This window comes from Sphaeramia orbicularis, chromosome 10, assembly GCF_902148855.1.
Source record: "Sphaeramia orbicularis chromosome 10, fSphaOr1.1, whole genome shotgun sequence".
NCBI classification, from domain to species: domain Eukaryota; kingdom Metazoa; phylum Chordata; class Actinopteri; order Kurtiformes; family Apogonidae; genus Sphaeramia; species Sphaeramia orbicularis.
This window is the reverse complement of record NC_043966.1, coordinates 21,559,257-21,572,728: the sequence shown is the minus strand read 5'-3', so window position 1 is coordinate 21,572,728 and position 13,472 is coordinate 21,559,257. Positions and strand designations below refer to the sequence as shown.

The window sequence follows — 13,472 nt, the reverse complement described above, 5'->3', positions numbered from 1 at the left end:
AAATTTCAGGTTTTTTTCTTTTTGTTTAAGTATTTATGCCTGATGAGTGTCATACCTTCTAATACTATTGCTTCTGTTTGTTTATTTATTCTCAGATTGGGATGCATTACCTGAGAATTTGTAGGGTGGGGGGAGGGATGGGATGGGTATTATATTTATGTTAGAAAATCTAAAAGCATTGTTTTTTTCTTGTATGACTTTAAAAAGAATGTTGAAAAAAAAAAAATTCAGGTTGTACGTGATTGTTCAGGTTATTCACATTCTCATAATGTAATTCTTTTAAACACTAAAACACAGAAAAAACTATTATTTATAGGTTATTTAATGCCTGTTATTTTCCTGGTCTGACCTGCTTGTATGACCCCCATGGTTTAAACCCAGGTAAAAGTCTCCTTGTACAAAATCCTTCACTATTAAACAATACACAAAGTTTTGGACTTTCCTTGTCCTCTAACTTGAAAATGCACAGTCACACAGGAAATTTTAGGATCTGAAAAATGACTAAAAAGGGCAATTTCTGTATATGAATTTTCTGACTGTGTTGTAATTTCCCTAAGCTGCTGTCGGACATGACAGCCTTATCACTTTGCCTTTGACGCTGTGTAAGATAAAGCAGTGGAGACACCAAGGTCCAAATATGTTGCTTTTATAGGTAGGAGCTGTCCCATTCATCAAGCGCCAACACCCACAGCTCTCTGTAATGCCTGTCCATACGTCAGACTGGGGCAGGTATCTTCTGCCCTGCCACAAAGCAAACTGAGCATGTAATTTAACCCAGAGGCAAAACAAAAGGAGAAAAATATATAATATATAACAAACAAAACTTGATCCGAAGTCTGACGATGAGAGGTGTTACATAAAAAAACAAGACAAAGAGACAAAGACTGTTTCAGAAATCAGTTTATATAACAAAGTGGTTATTATTTAGTATCATATTCCATTACATATTTTATGGAAGGACAGTGTGCATAACCATTTTGTTTTTTTTTTTTCATGTTCTTAAGGATACAAATAAATTTAAAATGTTACAAATATAAATGTTTCTTGTGACAATAAAACATACTCAATGACAACAAGGAAGGTAGGCAGGGATATGGCAGCTTACACATCATGGTCGGACAGGGTTTGTCAACAGTTATGAGCAATGTTTGTTTATTCTGCCGCAATTGGTTTTTCACAAATCAATAGTAAGCACTCGCAAACTTGGAAAGAAACTGAGTATGTGGCAGCTGGGAACTATTTACCAGAAGCAATACTTTGCAAATAGTTCACTCTGTTAGTGGCAATCTTATATTTAAGCATCTTAAATAACTCTTCCTCTGCCTGAGCAGAATATCTTGTGAGGTAAAGTGCACAGTCAGTGAGTGTAAGTTACATCGCAAACTTTTCTTTTAATTCATTCCAAAATGGCACCTTTACAGTTTTTGATATATCTCTCATACCCCTGCCTCCTCGTTCATTCGATCACAACAAGAGAACAAGCCACGTCATCAACTCAGGTTCGTTAGTTAAAGGCCTACAGACGATGGGATGATCAGCCTAAACGCGTAGGCCTGTTTTACACAGTTCAGGATCTTTCACCTGCTATTTGCTCTAAAAACACAGAATTCTGTTTACCCTAAAATACGGGAAGAGGGGAGAAATACAACAATCACTTACAGGGATGATGAAGAACGCTGTCATTGTAGAAGTTTCCCTTATGTTGGACAGTTAGCTGCCATGTAGATGCTTTCACCAGAAAAGAATTCAGAAATTGAGTACATTTCCGTCACCGTTGGAGCTATTCAATGGCAACAAACCTGATATTTATTGGATTTGCATTCGTGATTCGTATTCAGTTTGATGTTTTATCACTAGAAAGGAATATGTGTTGACAGGGATCGTACATGAAACTTCTACAATGACTAACAGTGAAGCTCTAAACTTGTTTTACTCTACAGGGGGGACATTACAAAAGTTTTGTCAAAATTCAAATAAATGGCATCTTACAAAAGATGTTTGAGCATTTAAGAAATACCACCACTATCATTTGCAATCACATCAAAATCTACCTTAAATGACTGTTCTTAATCGTACAGATATTAAAATGGTTAAAATAAAAACAACTTCTTCTCGTTTTTCTTTTCTTTTCTTTTTTTTTTTTTAAATGTCTGTACATTTTTTCTGGTTTATAGCTCCACAGACAGAAACCTGGACTCCCTTTGAGATATAAAACACAAAAAAAAACCTGGTAAAATTTTTTATACTGTTTTCTGTGAACTGCATTTCAAAACAAGTTGGCACAAATTGGGGAAAGAATAAATTGATTAAATAACAAATGGGAAAACCTTTCAGTCAAATCATTAAGAAAAATAGATTATATGAATTGTCAACAACAATCCGATGATTATTTAGGCATGTTCTGTTTCCAGTCAGCGGTGACAATAACACCAAATGTCACTGTGGACACCGGTGTTATTTGACAGAGGACTTATATTTAGAAAGGATCTGCATCTTAATCAATGCTTCTAAAGTGAGCAGGTGTGATGGTGCAGAACACGAAGGACGAGTCGCGATTAGAAGAAGGGAATCACTGCTGTAACGACACATCCTTAAAACTCTGATCTATGTCGAATCCCTAAAGCACAAACCCTCTTTTTTTTTTTTTTTTACTTCCTTTCTGCCACTGCTTGAATCTTATTCAAAGGAGAGTTATTGTCTTCTTACATATGCAGACTTCTCGCAGCATTTTTGGGTGCACCTTGAGCCGAGATGATGTGTAAAATTGCATTTTTAGAAGCATGCGAGCTGGGGAGAGGGGGCATCATGAAAGAGACACATCACGACTAGTGCTGGCAGATTGTTTAAATGAAAAAGCTCCATCTATTCAGCCCAAGACTCAAGCACACTGAATCCTATTTTGCCCGAGTTCCTGTTCCGATTACAGAGTCGGCGTGCACGTACACACCCGTCCCGACACAAACACACAGACACAAAGCTTAAAGCAGGGTGATGGTATTATTAAACAAATTCCGCTTCTGTAAAAGGGTCACTTATGCCATTAGTACTGGGGAATTGAAGGGCGTTGGGAGACTTACTTGCTAAGACACGCATCATCTTGTCTGCTGTACCCCTCAGTGGATCACTCTGGTTGTACCCACACTCCATGTGGATTCAATGGTTGTTTTTAGTAGCATCTGCTTACAGTTTAGGGCAGTGAGGGGACACAGCCACCCTAGGCATGAATATATGAATAACTAGTACACGTGAAGAAACAGCCTGACAGTGGGTCCTTGGCACAAAGCTTACAGCTATGTTTAAACTTTTTTTTTTCTTTACATGGTCATAAAATATTAGGAACTAGATGCATAAAACTCTGCACATTCGGAAAAAAAAAAAGTTGTGTGTGTTTCACCGAGTCTTTGTCACTTTTACAATACTGTGGTAAAAATGGTTCCATTGAATAAAACAGAGGTTATTTGGAAACTGGGCCTCATTTTGTCTTCCACTGTTGTTCATTAATGAATGCAGACATGCCCTTAATCATGCCCTGTGCAGATTAATAGATTAAGTCACAACAATGCCATGTAGCTGTCTTTATCCGTGGTTGAGGCTAATTATAGCGTCCATATCATCGGTTCATCACATGTACCTGTGTAAGCCATCCCTTGCGGTGAAATCTCAGCCATTATTCTTACACATCAGTGCAAAAATTAATCACTGTATTATTTGAAAAAACAAAAACTCTTCACAATAAACAACGAAACATTGGGGTCGCTGATTTTACCTCGAACCAGGACCTTTTATGCTGCTTTTCCACTGATGTATCGGCTGAACCTCGACTTTATTTTAGTATAGTGCTCTGTCAGTGTAGCTTGTTGCCGTGGTGATGTGTCGTAAACATACTGATGTCGTCTTCGAGCTGACTGCAGCTATGGCTACGTTCAGACTGCAGGCAAATGTGGGCCAAATCCGATTTTTTTGCCCATATTTAAACTGTATACGATCTGTTAAAGACCGTTTGAACAGCACAAATCCGACCCAGGTCACTTTCATATGTGGTCCTAAATCTGATACATATCAAATATTTTGCAATGCGACTTCAGTCTGAACGGCCAGGTCGCATTTATCCGACCTTTACTTCATTGAAAAGCGACAAATGTCACAATTCTGCATCCCAGGAGTGTTACTTCTGTAAACATAGAAGTCACATATTACATCAGGACCTCTTCTGCGCATGCGGGTCACTTCAGGGTCACATTCTGTTCATACTCAGAACTGATAGAAGTCACATTTAATGTGTAATATGAACAAGCACATAAAAAAGAAATCAGATTTCACCAAAAAATCCGAATTGAGCATCAAGACCTGCTGTCTGAACGTAGTCTGAGAGACATTTTTCCAGAAAATAAAATTGTTAAGACTAAAATCTCTGATCAGATTTATCACGATAGAGCCAAATAGAAAATTGTCTTCTAACTTTTGGGAGATTTCCTGTTAGCTTTGCTTAAGTATTGACAAAGCCATATTTATTAATTTAGCTTTAGCTCACTGGAAACTCATGGCACCTAGTGGTTTGTAATCGGATATAATGAAAATGCAAAAACTGCTGTGCGAGTTGATGGGAGTTGAGCAGACTTTTCCAGTGAAAAAGCCCCATCAAAGTGTTAAAAGTTTGTCATTTAGTGTTTTTAGTGTCTTTACCCCCTTAAGGTTTACACTTTATCCACAAATTATCACAACCATCTCACATTTTGCTTTATTTTGAATTTTCTCAGTGGTTAACCAGAATATTAATCTCACATAACATTAACTAAATGTGCCAAAAATAGTAAAATATTCCTTTATGTAGATGCTGTGTTCATATGATAGTGATTTGAGCTCATTTTGTATTGATGGCTTTCCTGCAGACTTAATCTTGTTTTATTTTTTTGTTGTTTTATTAAAAACCAGTGGATTTAAAATTGGAGAGTTTACATCACTAATAGGATGATACAGCTGGAGTGTTTTATAGCTTTACATCAAAACACAACAGCTTTAAATGCAGATTACAATTAAATATATCATTTTTTTTGCATTTTTATATAAACGTGATAGATGTCGTGGCTGCTGGAACGGTCACACGGTCGTATTAACGCTACAAGGCAGTTTTATATGCATTTAGACGTATGTCAGTCTCTCACATCAACAAAAGCAAGCTGGGGTCAGAAATCTGTTTGTTTGGGTGTGACAGACCTAAAAATAAAATGCATCTTGTCAAAAAGAGATTACAGTTTTAAGATCCATGACTCATATGCTGTGAAATATTATCACTGACAGGGGCCAGTTGTAGCTTTGTGGGATACGTAATGAATTGAAATCATTCATTTTACGAACATTGTCCTGACGCTGGTTGAAGTGAGGGAGTGAAAGAAAAATAAAACAGCAACAAACAGCCACTCCTTCCCATGTCAAAGCGGCAGCGAGTTGTTCAAGAAAAACGGTAGCGAGTTGCCAACATGGGTGTTGAGTCCCTGTTTTTCCATTAAAAGGACAGCTGGCCCGCTGCCCCTCTGCTGAATGCTCTGTTTGCAGTATGTTCTCCTGAATGATAAACTCAAATTATGGCGCAGTCCATCTTAGCAGAATCTCTATTTTCAACACACTCAATGTTTTATGTCAAAATTGCGTGTAAAATGTAGTATTTCGATTAGAAAAGGATTAGATTAGAAGGTTTAAACTAGCAAAAATCAAAATGGGTTTTCAAGAAATGGAATCCTTTCTCTCTTAACAGCAGCGGTCTATTGTTTTTTGTTTTTTTTCCCTTTCCTATGAATCCAACTATCTTAGACTGATGAGGAAGAAGTGAATAAATATGTAAGGCTTCAGAAGAACAGCATGGAAATTAAGTGTCTGTGTGTGATGTACTCTAGTTTCTTCAGTTCTGTGGGACCTTCTTCCGCTTTTTTTTCCCATACTTGGTGCTTTGTGTGTACGTCTGAGAGAACTTTTTTGTATGAACGTGTGTGTGTATTCCTGTGTGTGTGTGGTCGCCACAGTGAGGGGTGGTCTTTCCCTCCTTCAGATGTCTTCCAGGTCTCCCCCTCGCAGGCCTCTTTGGCACTTATCTAGCGTCTTATGGTAGGCGCGGGCGATCATCGAGGTTGGTGATTTGCGTTGTGGCGTGAGCGAGACCTTTCCAGGACTGCGCGGCGGTTGTCTGTTAAGAGAATGAAACAACAAGAGAATGAGAATCAGAGAGTGGGAGACTGAGAAAGAACAAGAAAGTGTTGTTACATTGATCCATACTGGCACGCAGGAGCTCAACTAAATGAAAGACTGTATGGAAAAACTAAAGGAGACTGAGAAAAGAAACGGTGAGAGAACAGTAGGAACAACATGAAGTAAATCCAAGCTGATTGAGAGCAGAGCAGCAGGGGAGGACGGAGAAACAGAGGAAGCTGCAGGAGTGGAGGTGCTTGTGTCTGGTGTCATAGTAACTCATTCAGCTCTTGATCCAGGCTTCCACTCAAGAGCCCCTCAACCTATTCTCAGATCAGATACAGCATATGCATGGAAAACAAAGTAAATGGATGCATGCAGGTACAAATAAATAAGTGGAAAAACAAGCTGTGGCAGAGGAATAATATGAAGAGAGCTACAGTATGTATGGAACGTATTTGGGCAACGAACAAAGGCTTCAAAGAGTTGCAGGATGCGACAATATCACACTGTCTGTTGAATAAAAGCTGTAGAAATGAATTAAAAATAAAAAGAATAACTCAGGTGTTAGGAAGTATAAACAGTCCCTCCGGAAAAATTCTTGATTATGGGTTGGAATATGTTTTTTTAATGTGATTTATTCGGTGAAATGGTTGGAATTTACAAAAGTTCTGAAAATATACAGGGTGGGGAAGCAAAATTTACAATGAACATTTAGTTGTTTTTTCTCAGCAGGCACTACGTCAATTGTTTTGAAACCAAACATATATTGATGTCATAATCATACCTAACACTATTATCCATACCTTTTCAGAAACTTTTGCCCACATGAGTAATCAGCAAAGCAAATGTCAAAGAGTGTGTGATTTGCTGAATGCACTCGTCACACCAAAGGAGATTTCAAAAATAGTTGGAGTGTCCATAAAGACTGTTTATAATGGAAAGAAGAGAATGACTATGAGCAAAACTATTACGAGAAAGTCTGGAAGATACTATTAAAGAAGAATGGGAGACGTTGTCACCCCAATATTTGAGGAACACTTGCGCAAGTTTCAGGAAGCGTGTGAAGGCAGTTATTGAGAAAGAAGGAGGACACATAGAATAAAAACATTTTCTATTATGTAAATTTTCTTGTGGCAAATAAAGTCTCATGACTTTCAATAAACTAATTGGTCATACACTGTCTTTCAATCCCTGCCTCAAAATATTGTAAATTTTGCTTCCCCACCCTGTAATAATAATGGATTAGATTTATATAGCACTTTTCTATGAACGCGTACAGAGGATCCACTATTCATTCGCTCTCACATTCCCCCTCTGGTGGAGGTAAACCACATTTGTAGCAGACTGATGGAAGCGTGGCTGCCAATCTGCACCTCTGACCACCACCGAACATTCATACACATTCATACACCAGTGTGAGTAGCTGGAGGCAAGGAGGGTGAAGTGTCTTGCCCAAGGACACAACATTACATGGACAGAGCGGGATTCGAACTGCCAACCCTTCGGTTATTGGATGACCCACTCTACCATCTGAACCACGGCCGCCCCGATTCCCTGAACATGTGGGAACTTGAAAAACATACATTTCGATTCTTCTCCCACACGCTGTCTAACTAGGCTACTTCTAAATGAAAAATGTCTAATTACATCCCATAATAAGCAAACATGCAAGAAGTAAGCATACACTACATCACATCACTTCTCAAAGTAACTTTATGACTAATGTTTTGTTTAGACCCACATTACATAAATATTTTTTTTTCCTGTATTGTGAAAAGTTCGCATATCAAATTTAATCAAAAGTCTGTTAAGGAGGCTGGAATTACTAGTTCTATGTGTAACCCTCCTCCTTTACCTGGGATTGGGGCCATAAAAATACCCAAAAGAGACACTCACTTAGAGTTTAGTTCTAACTTTACGCTTCACTTAAGAGCCAACAACAACTCACAGTAAAACAGGAACATTTTTTGCTATAGCTATAATATTTTTAACATTTTTTGTATGAACTGTTTTAACCTCACAGCATTAATCATCTAAAAGGTCCAAAAAGAGTCACTGTCAATGACAATGTGAGAAATGATGGTAACTGGTCTGGCCCTAATTCAGGTTCATTATTTTTTTCAGATCCCCTCCACAAATGCAGTGATTTATTTTAGTGTGACAGTGAAGAAACATTTACATTTACATCCAACTCTGTACGTGAGATCAGCGGCGGCTTTTAGCATGTGCTATTCATTGGTGTGGACATGGAGTGGTGGGTTTCCTCTGTGGATGTGGAGTAGTGATGCGCGGGTTGGGTTTTTTTTCAACCCGCAGGTCCTGCTCTTGTGGAATTATCTGACCCGCCCCGCAAATAAAGTGAAATTTTTTGACCCACCCCACAGGGAACCCGCTGATCCACCCATCACTAGTGGGTCTCCTCTGTGCTCTGACTGCAGCTCAGATGGCTGCATGAGGCTACTGTGAGACTGACCACCTGTGAGTGCTTTGGGATGGGGGCGGGACTTATGGCAGCACCTGCAGCTCGTTGAGGACAGTAACTGCTGTCAAGTTACAATGTGACATTTTTTAAACTATGCAGAAAAATGCAGGGATTATGAAATCATGCAAGCCCCACATATTTTGCGTATTTTGCGCGGAAATATGCTATTATTGTGGTGAATATGCACCCTTTTTGTATAATCGCATAATGTGCGCTATTTCATCATCATCATCTTTATTTGCAGACTTGGGAGTCCATTTAAAAAACAAACAGGCAATTAACAAACAGAATAAATTTAAAAATGGATTAAAAATACAGACAAAACATCATCAATATTATAAAAGACAACTGTACCAGTGTCGCCACAGGGATGACTGGTATCGCACCGAACTATGACTAGGATTTGTCAGAAGCCTAATGATGGAATTCTGACAACCGTTCAATCGACAGATAAATTTGTACATTAAGTTTCTCGTAAGAGCCTGAAAAGTGTGAACTCCTGCATTGCAGAATAACTCACTTGCACTCATCCATCGAGGTTTTTACAACAGTATTCTCATGGAATCATTATATGCAACTTTGAGCTTCTGTAGGCTAGCCTTTTTAAACCTGGCCCACAAGGGAGCAGTATAAAGAGGAGTACAATATGCTCTAAAGAGATTCTTCTTGACATTTTCTGTACACATTGAGAATTTTCTTGCCAACATATTAGCCTGGGCATATAACATCCGACATTGCCTGTACATGTCATCATCATTATTTGCTTGATTATGCGTTGAATTATGAGATCGCATAATCCTGTTTCCCTGGAGGGACTGTATAAACATGGTTCTGTACCCCAGCAGTTAGTGACAGAACTTCAGAGTTTTGTGGTCTGAAAGCTCACTTTGGTTTTTCCGTGTTGCCAGCTCTATGACAGAGTCATACAAACACTGCCTCCCATGCTATCCAACCATGCTTGCCCAGAAATGCCCATGGCATCGACCGGGCAGCCAGGTGGCAGGTGGGGCTGGAGAGAACCAGGAAGCATAGCCATGGAGACGACTACAGGCACACCCACACAGGACTCCCTGGTATTTCCAAGCCCGCCACCACCACCATGCCCATTAGTCAGTGCCAGCTGTAGGGTGCCAGGCGTCCCGGGTTGGGCGTTGTTTAATGGCACTCACTTCATCCATCATGTCAGGTAATGAGCTGAGAGTGACTGTGATGGCTACGAACACATACACAAACATGTGCGCACACACTCACACACATGCGCCACACAGACTCCTGCCATCACAGTAGAGAACAGAGAGCACTCCTTCTTCAGATTGGATACAAAGCATCATGCAGATGGTGCACAGGAGGAGAGAGAGAGGAAGAGGAAGGAAAGGAACCAAAAGACCAAATGGAAGACAGAGATTCTACAACTAATAAGGCTGTGATTTCTGTTTTCCTCAGTTCAACATACTGTCCACATACAGCAGTTGTTTGTTAAATCTGACATGTTGTAGACGAGTATTACTACTTATCACCACTGCTTATTTAACATCTCATTTATTTTTTCGTTTAAAGGTTCAGTTTTGGTCTGTAAGCAGGACTTAAAAGACATCCTTCCGAAACACAGAAACAAGATTAAAAAAAAAAAAAAAAAAAAAATGAGGACAGAAAAAAAACTAGATCAACCACAATTTATCCCTGCCAATCATTTGTCAGCCCAATTGCTGTAACCTTAATTCTGGAAAAGCAGCCCCCTTTAACTCTGAGTCTGAGAGAGAATGCAGACCCTCATGTCAGTTTGGACTATGTCTGTTACTACAAATAAGATGTTAAAAGGAAGAAAAGGGTCAAAGAAAAGCCCGTATGAAAATGGTCATAAATGAATTGAGAGATGACTAAATCAAAACATTATGCAGCAGATGGGCTTTGAGTTGGGGGGGGGGGGGGGGGGCTGCATTTACTCTTGTGTCCATTAATTGAATCACATATATTCAACATTTTCACCAAGAAATCATATAAAAACCTGTTCACATATTAAATAGAGCACAATGCAATCCATACAATTGTTGATATTTTCAGATGTATCCAAGGTTTCATCTGTAACAGCAGTGAATTAAATGTTAAACCACCTCAGTATCATGGTCGTATATTGGTGTTTATATGACACACGGATAATTGATATTAAAGTCAGAACATTGTTGATATGTTGCCACATGAGCTGAAAACAATACAAACCATCAGTGCGACCACTTGTTGAAATCCTGCAGGAACACCTTATTACACCAGGCAGTGTTTTGCAGAATATAAAACTGAAAAGTGCCCTTTTGGAGGTAAATGCATCTCGTCTAACTGCCTGGATACACGGTAAAGCTTTCGTGAAACACTTCGCAGAAGGGGGAGAAAAACTTCCAGCAAAAATGCATCTCCCATCAGAGTATCCTTCAACGGAGAACTATTGGCTTCTCATAAAGACTTTTCTTTTCCTATCTTCAGGTGCATAAAAGCCCATCTTTTCCCACCCCACATCAATCTATCACAACAATTGAACAAACAGCAACCATTTCTACTGGGAGAGAAACATTACTACTAGCCTCTACTGAATTGAATCCTTTAAGCACACATACACGAGCACCAACAGACAGAGAGGGAAACAAATTGAGACTAGGAGAAAGGAGGAGAAATCTACGAAAAACACAATCTCTACAGTAGTTTTTTTTTTTTTTTTGGTACACTGATTGCAACTCTTTCTACTTGCGTTGGTTTTGATGGCTTCTTTACCTGCTTCTCCCAGAGGCGACATCTTTCCGAGTTACAGTAGGCACGACACAGAGGAGCACAAGAACAGGAGAAGAAATTGACAAAAGAAGAGAAGGTATTCCATGTTACAGCAGGGATATGCTGGCATAGTAGAACTTAATTAAATGCTGGCTGGCACAGATTCTCAAAATGTTACTAAATGCACCTAGGATTTCAATGAGGGTGGGCAGATGGATGGGGAAGTCACTGACTATACACACACACAAATGCACACATTCTGTCGCTTTCTTTCTCTTACGCACAGAAGGAATACATTGTTGCTTAAGTGTTCGAGCGGCTCGCGGAGAAACGGCTCAGCGCATTGCTTTGAGGAAAACTCACACACACACACACACACACACACCCTCTGCTTCTAACACACACCAGCGTATCCTTGTGTGTATATCATGATGATCCCTGCCACCAGGGAGAGGCTCTGAATAAGACAAGGGTAATAGGAGGAGGAGAGGACGCCAAGATTACTTAACAACTAAAGCAGAGGCCTTAAGCCGGCGCACTCAACTCCAACCTTCTCGTGACTGTTTGGAGGGTCTCCAGTGACATGTCGTTTTATGTTATGATAGACGATAAAGCCGCAATTTTCTTGGTGGATTCCCCAAAAGAGATTAAATATCATAATGACTTTTGTGTTATTGTCATCTTTAACTAATTACGCGGAATTACATCATGATAGAGCTTTATGATCTGCAAAAGAAGGAAAAGCTGCCAGTCATCTATCAAATGCTTTCAGCGTAGCATACTTTGAGGAATTATCTCTCAGTGGTCCAGTATAAACAGGAAGACTTTTGGAGGGATTAGGCTATGTTAGTTGAATATCGCCTGGGTAGCATCAGACTCTGGGCCAACATCTAAACATGGCAGTAACATTCATCAAGGCAACAATAACAAGGTCAGGCTCACATAATCAGCAATCATGTGTGTAAATAGCTGCAGAGAGCAAACAGGATGCATCATAAGGCAGAGGCTGGAGCTGCTCCTATTCCACAATATCTTTTAAAATCTTGCATTTGCTGTCTTTTGTACAAACAAGTGAGCAATGACATGATTTCTCCGACATGTCGCTCCCTTTGTCTCATTCGTTCTCCGAGACACTTTGCATTCATATTTTGATGAGATAAAACATAATAAAGGTGATTAAATCACTACACACTACGCATAAACATGTTGCTGTTGTTTGCTTCACTGTCAAAAGGCGGAAGTGTCTGCAGCAACAGCAACAGCCGCAGCCTTCTATCACCTCTTTTCATCCCCCCCACCCCCCAATCCCACCCCTCCTTTCCCTCTGCCAGCCTCCAAGCTACAGAGTAATGGAACTCCCTACACAGAAACAAGATACGGTGTATAAATGGGATGCAGAGGGAGAGAAGCTATTTCTTCCTGCTGAAAGTTATGGGCTGAGTATCGCAAAACTACAGTCGTGGCAAACACAGCCCCTCGTTCAGTGGTAAGAGTAATCACCCCAAACAAGGAGCAGGGGAGGGAAAAATAGTGCATCTGAAGAAAAGGTGAGTTCAGTTGTAGAGAGCTGGAAAAAAGAGGGGAGGGAGGACGGTGGGGCCGGTGAGTCAAAGAAGAAAGAATGTCAGTGACCTTTTGTATCTGATGGTTTTAGTCATTCCATGTTTTATAAAAAGCAGCTGAAATATACACACACTATACTCAGAAGAAGATTTAAGGATTAAAAGCATTACCTTCTTCCTCTCAGCTCCTGCACTAGATCTGTTCTTCTACAAAATCATACAGCTATTTCCCATAAGGAGTCAGATGACTTAATTTTTTATCCAAATTTCATGTCTCCACACATGATGCAAGAAGACAATGTTCACACTGTTTTAAAGTACACAAGTTTATGCAGCCTGTGGTAATAAAACTGGAAGAGAAAATCTAAATATACCACAGCTCTGCTCCAAATAGTTGTTCAAAAATTCCAATTTTTTACCTTGGAGTTCTGTGTTATTATTTTATATTTCTGCCTGCATTTGATTTATTAAAGACACACTCCATGTCT

At 39.6% G+C, this 13,472-nt stretch overlaps 1 protein-coding gene across 2 annotated transcripts in view; it reads right to left on the bottom strand.

The window, feature by feature from the left end:
* Positions 1-1,427: 1,427 nt before the first annotated feature.
* diaph2 (diaphanous-related formin 2) overlaps positions 1,428-13,472 on the bottom strand; it is a 428,253-nt gene continuing 416,208 nt past the window's right edge. For both annotated transcript variants that reach the window (XM_030144879.1, XM_030144880.1), the window contains 3 exons: positions 11,426-11,447; positions 4,375-6,178; positions 1,428-3,917 (listed from right to left, as the gene is read on the bottom strand). In XM_030144879.1, the coding sequence (XP_030000739.1) occupies positions 6,040-6,178; positions 11,426-11,447 (161 nt within the window). In that variant the 3' untranslated portion in view covers positions 1,428-3,917; positions 4,375-6,039. The remainder of the gene's footprint in view (positions 3,918-4,374; positions 6,179-11,425; positions 11,448-13,472) is intronic.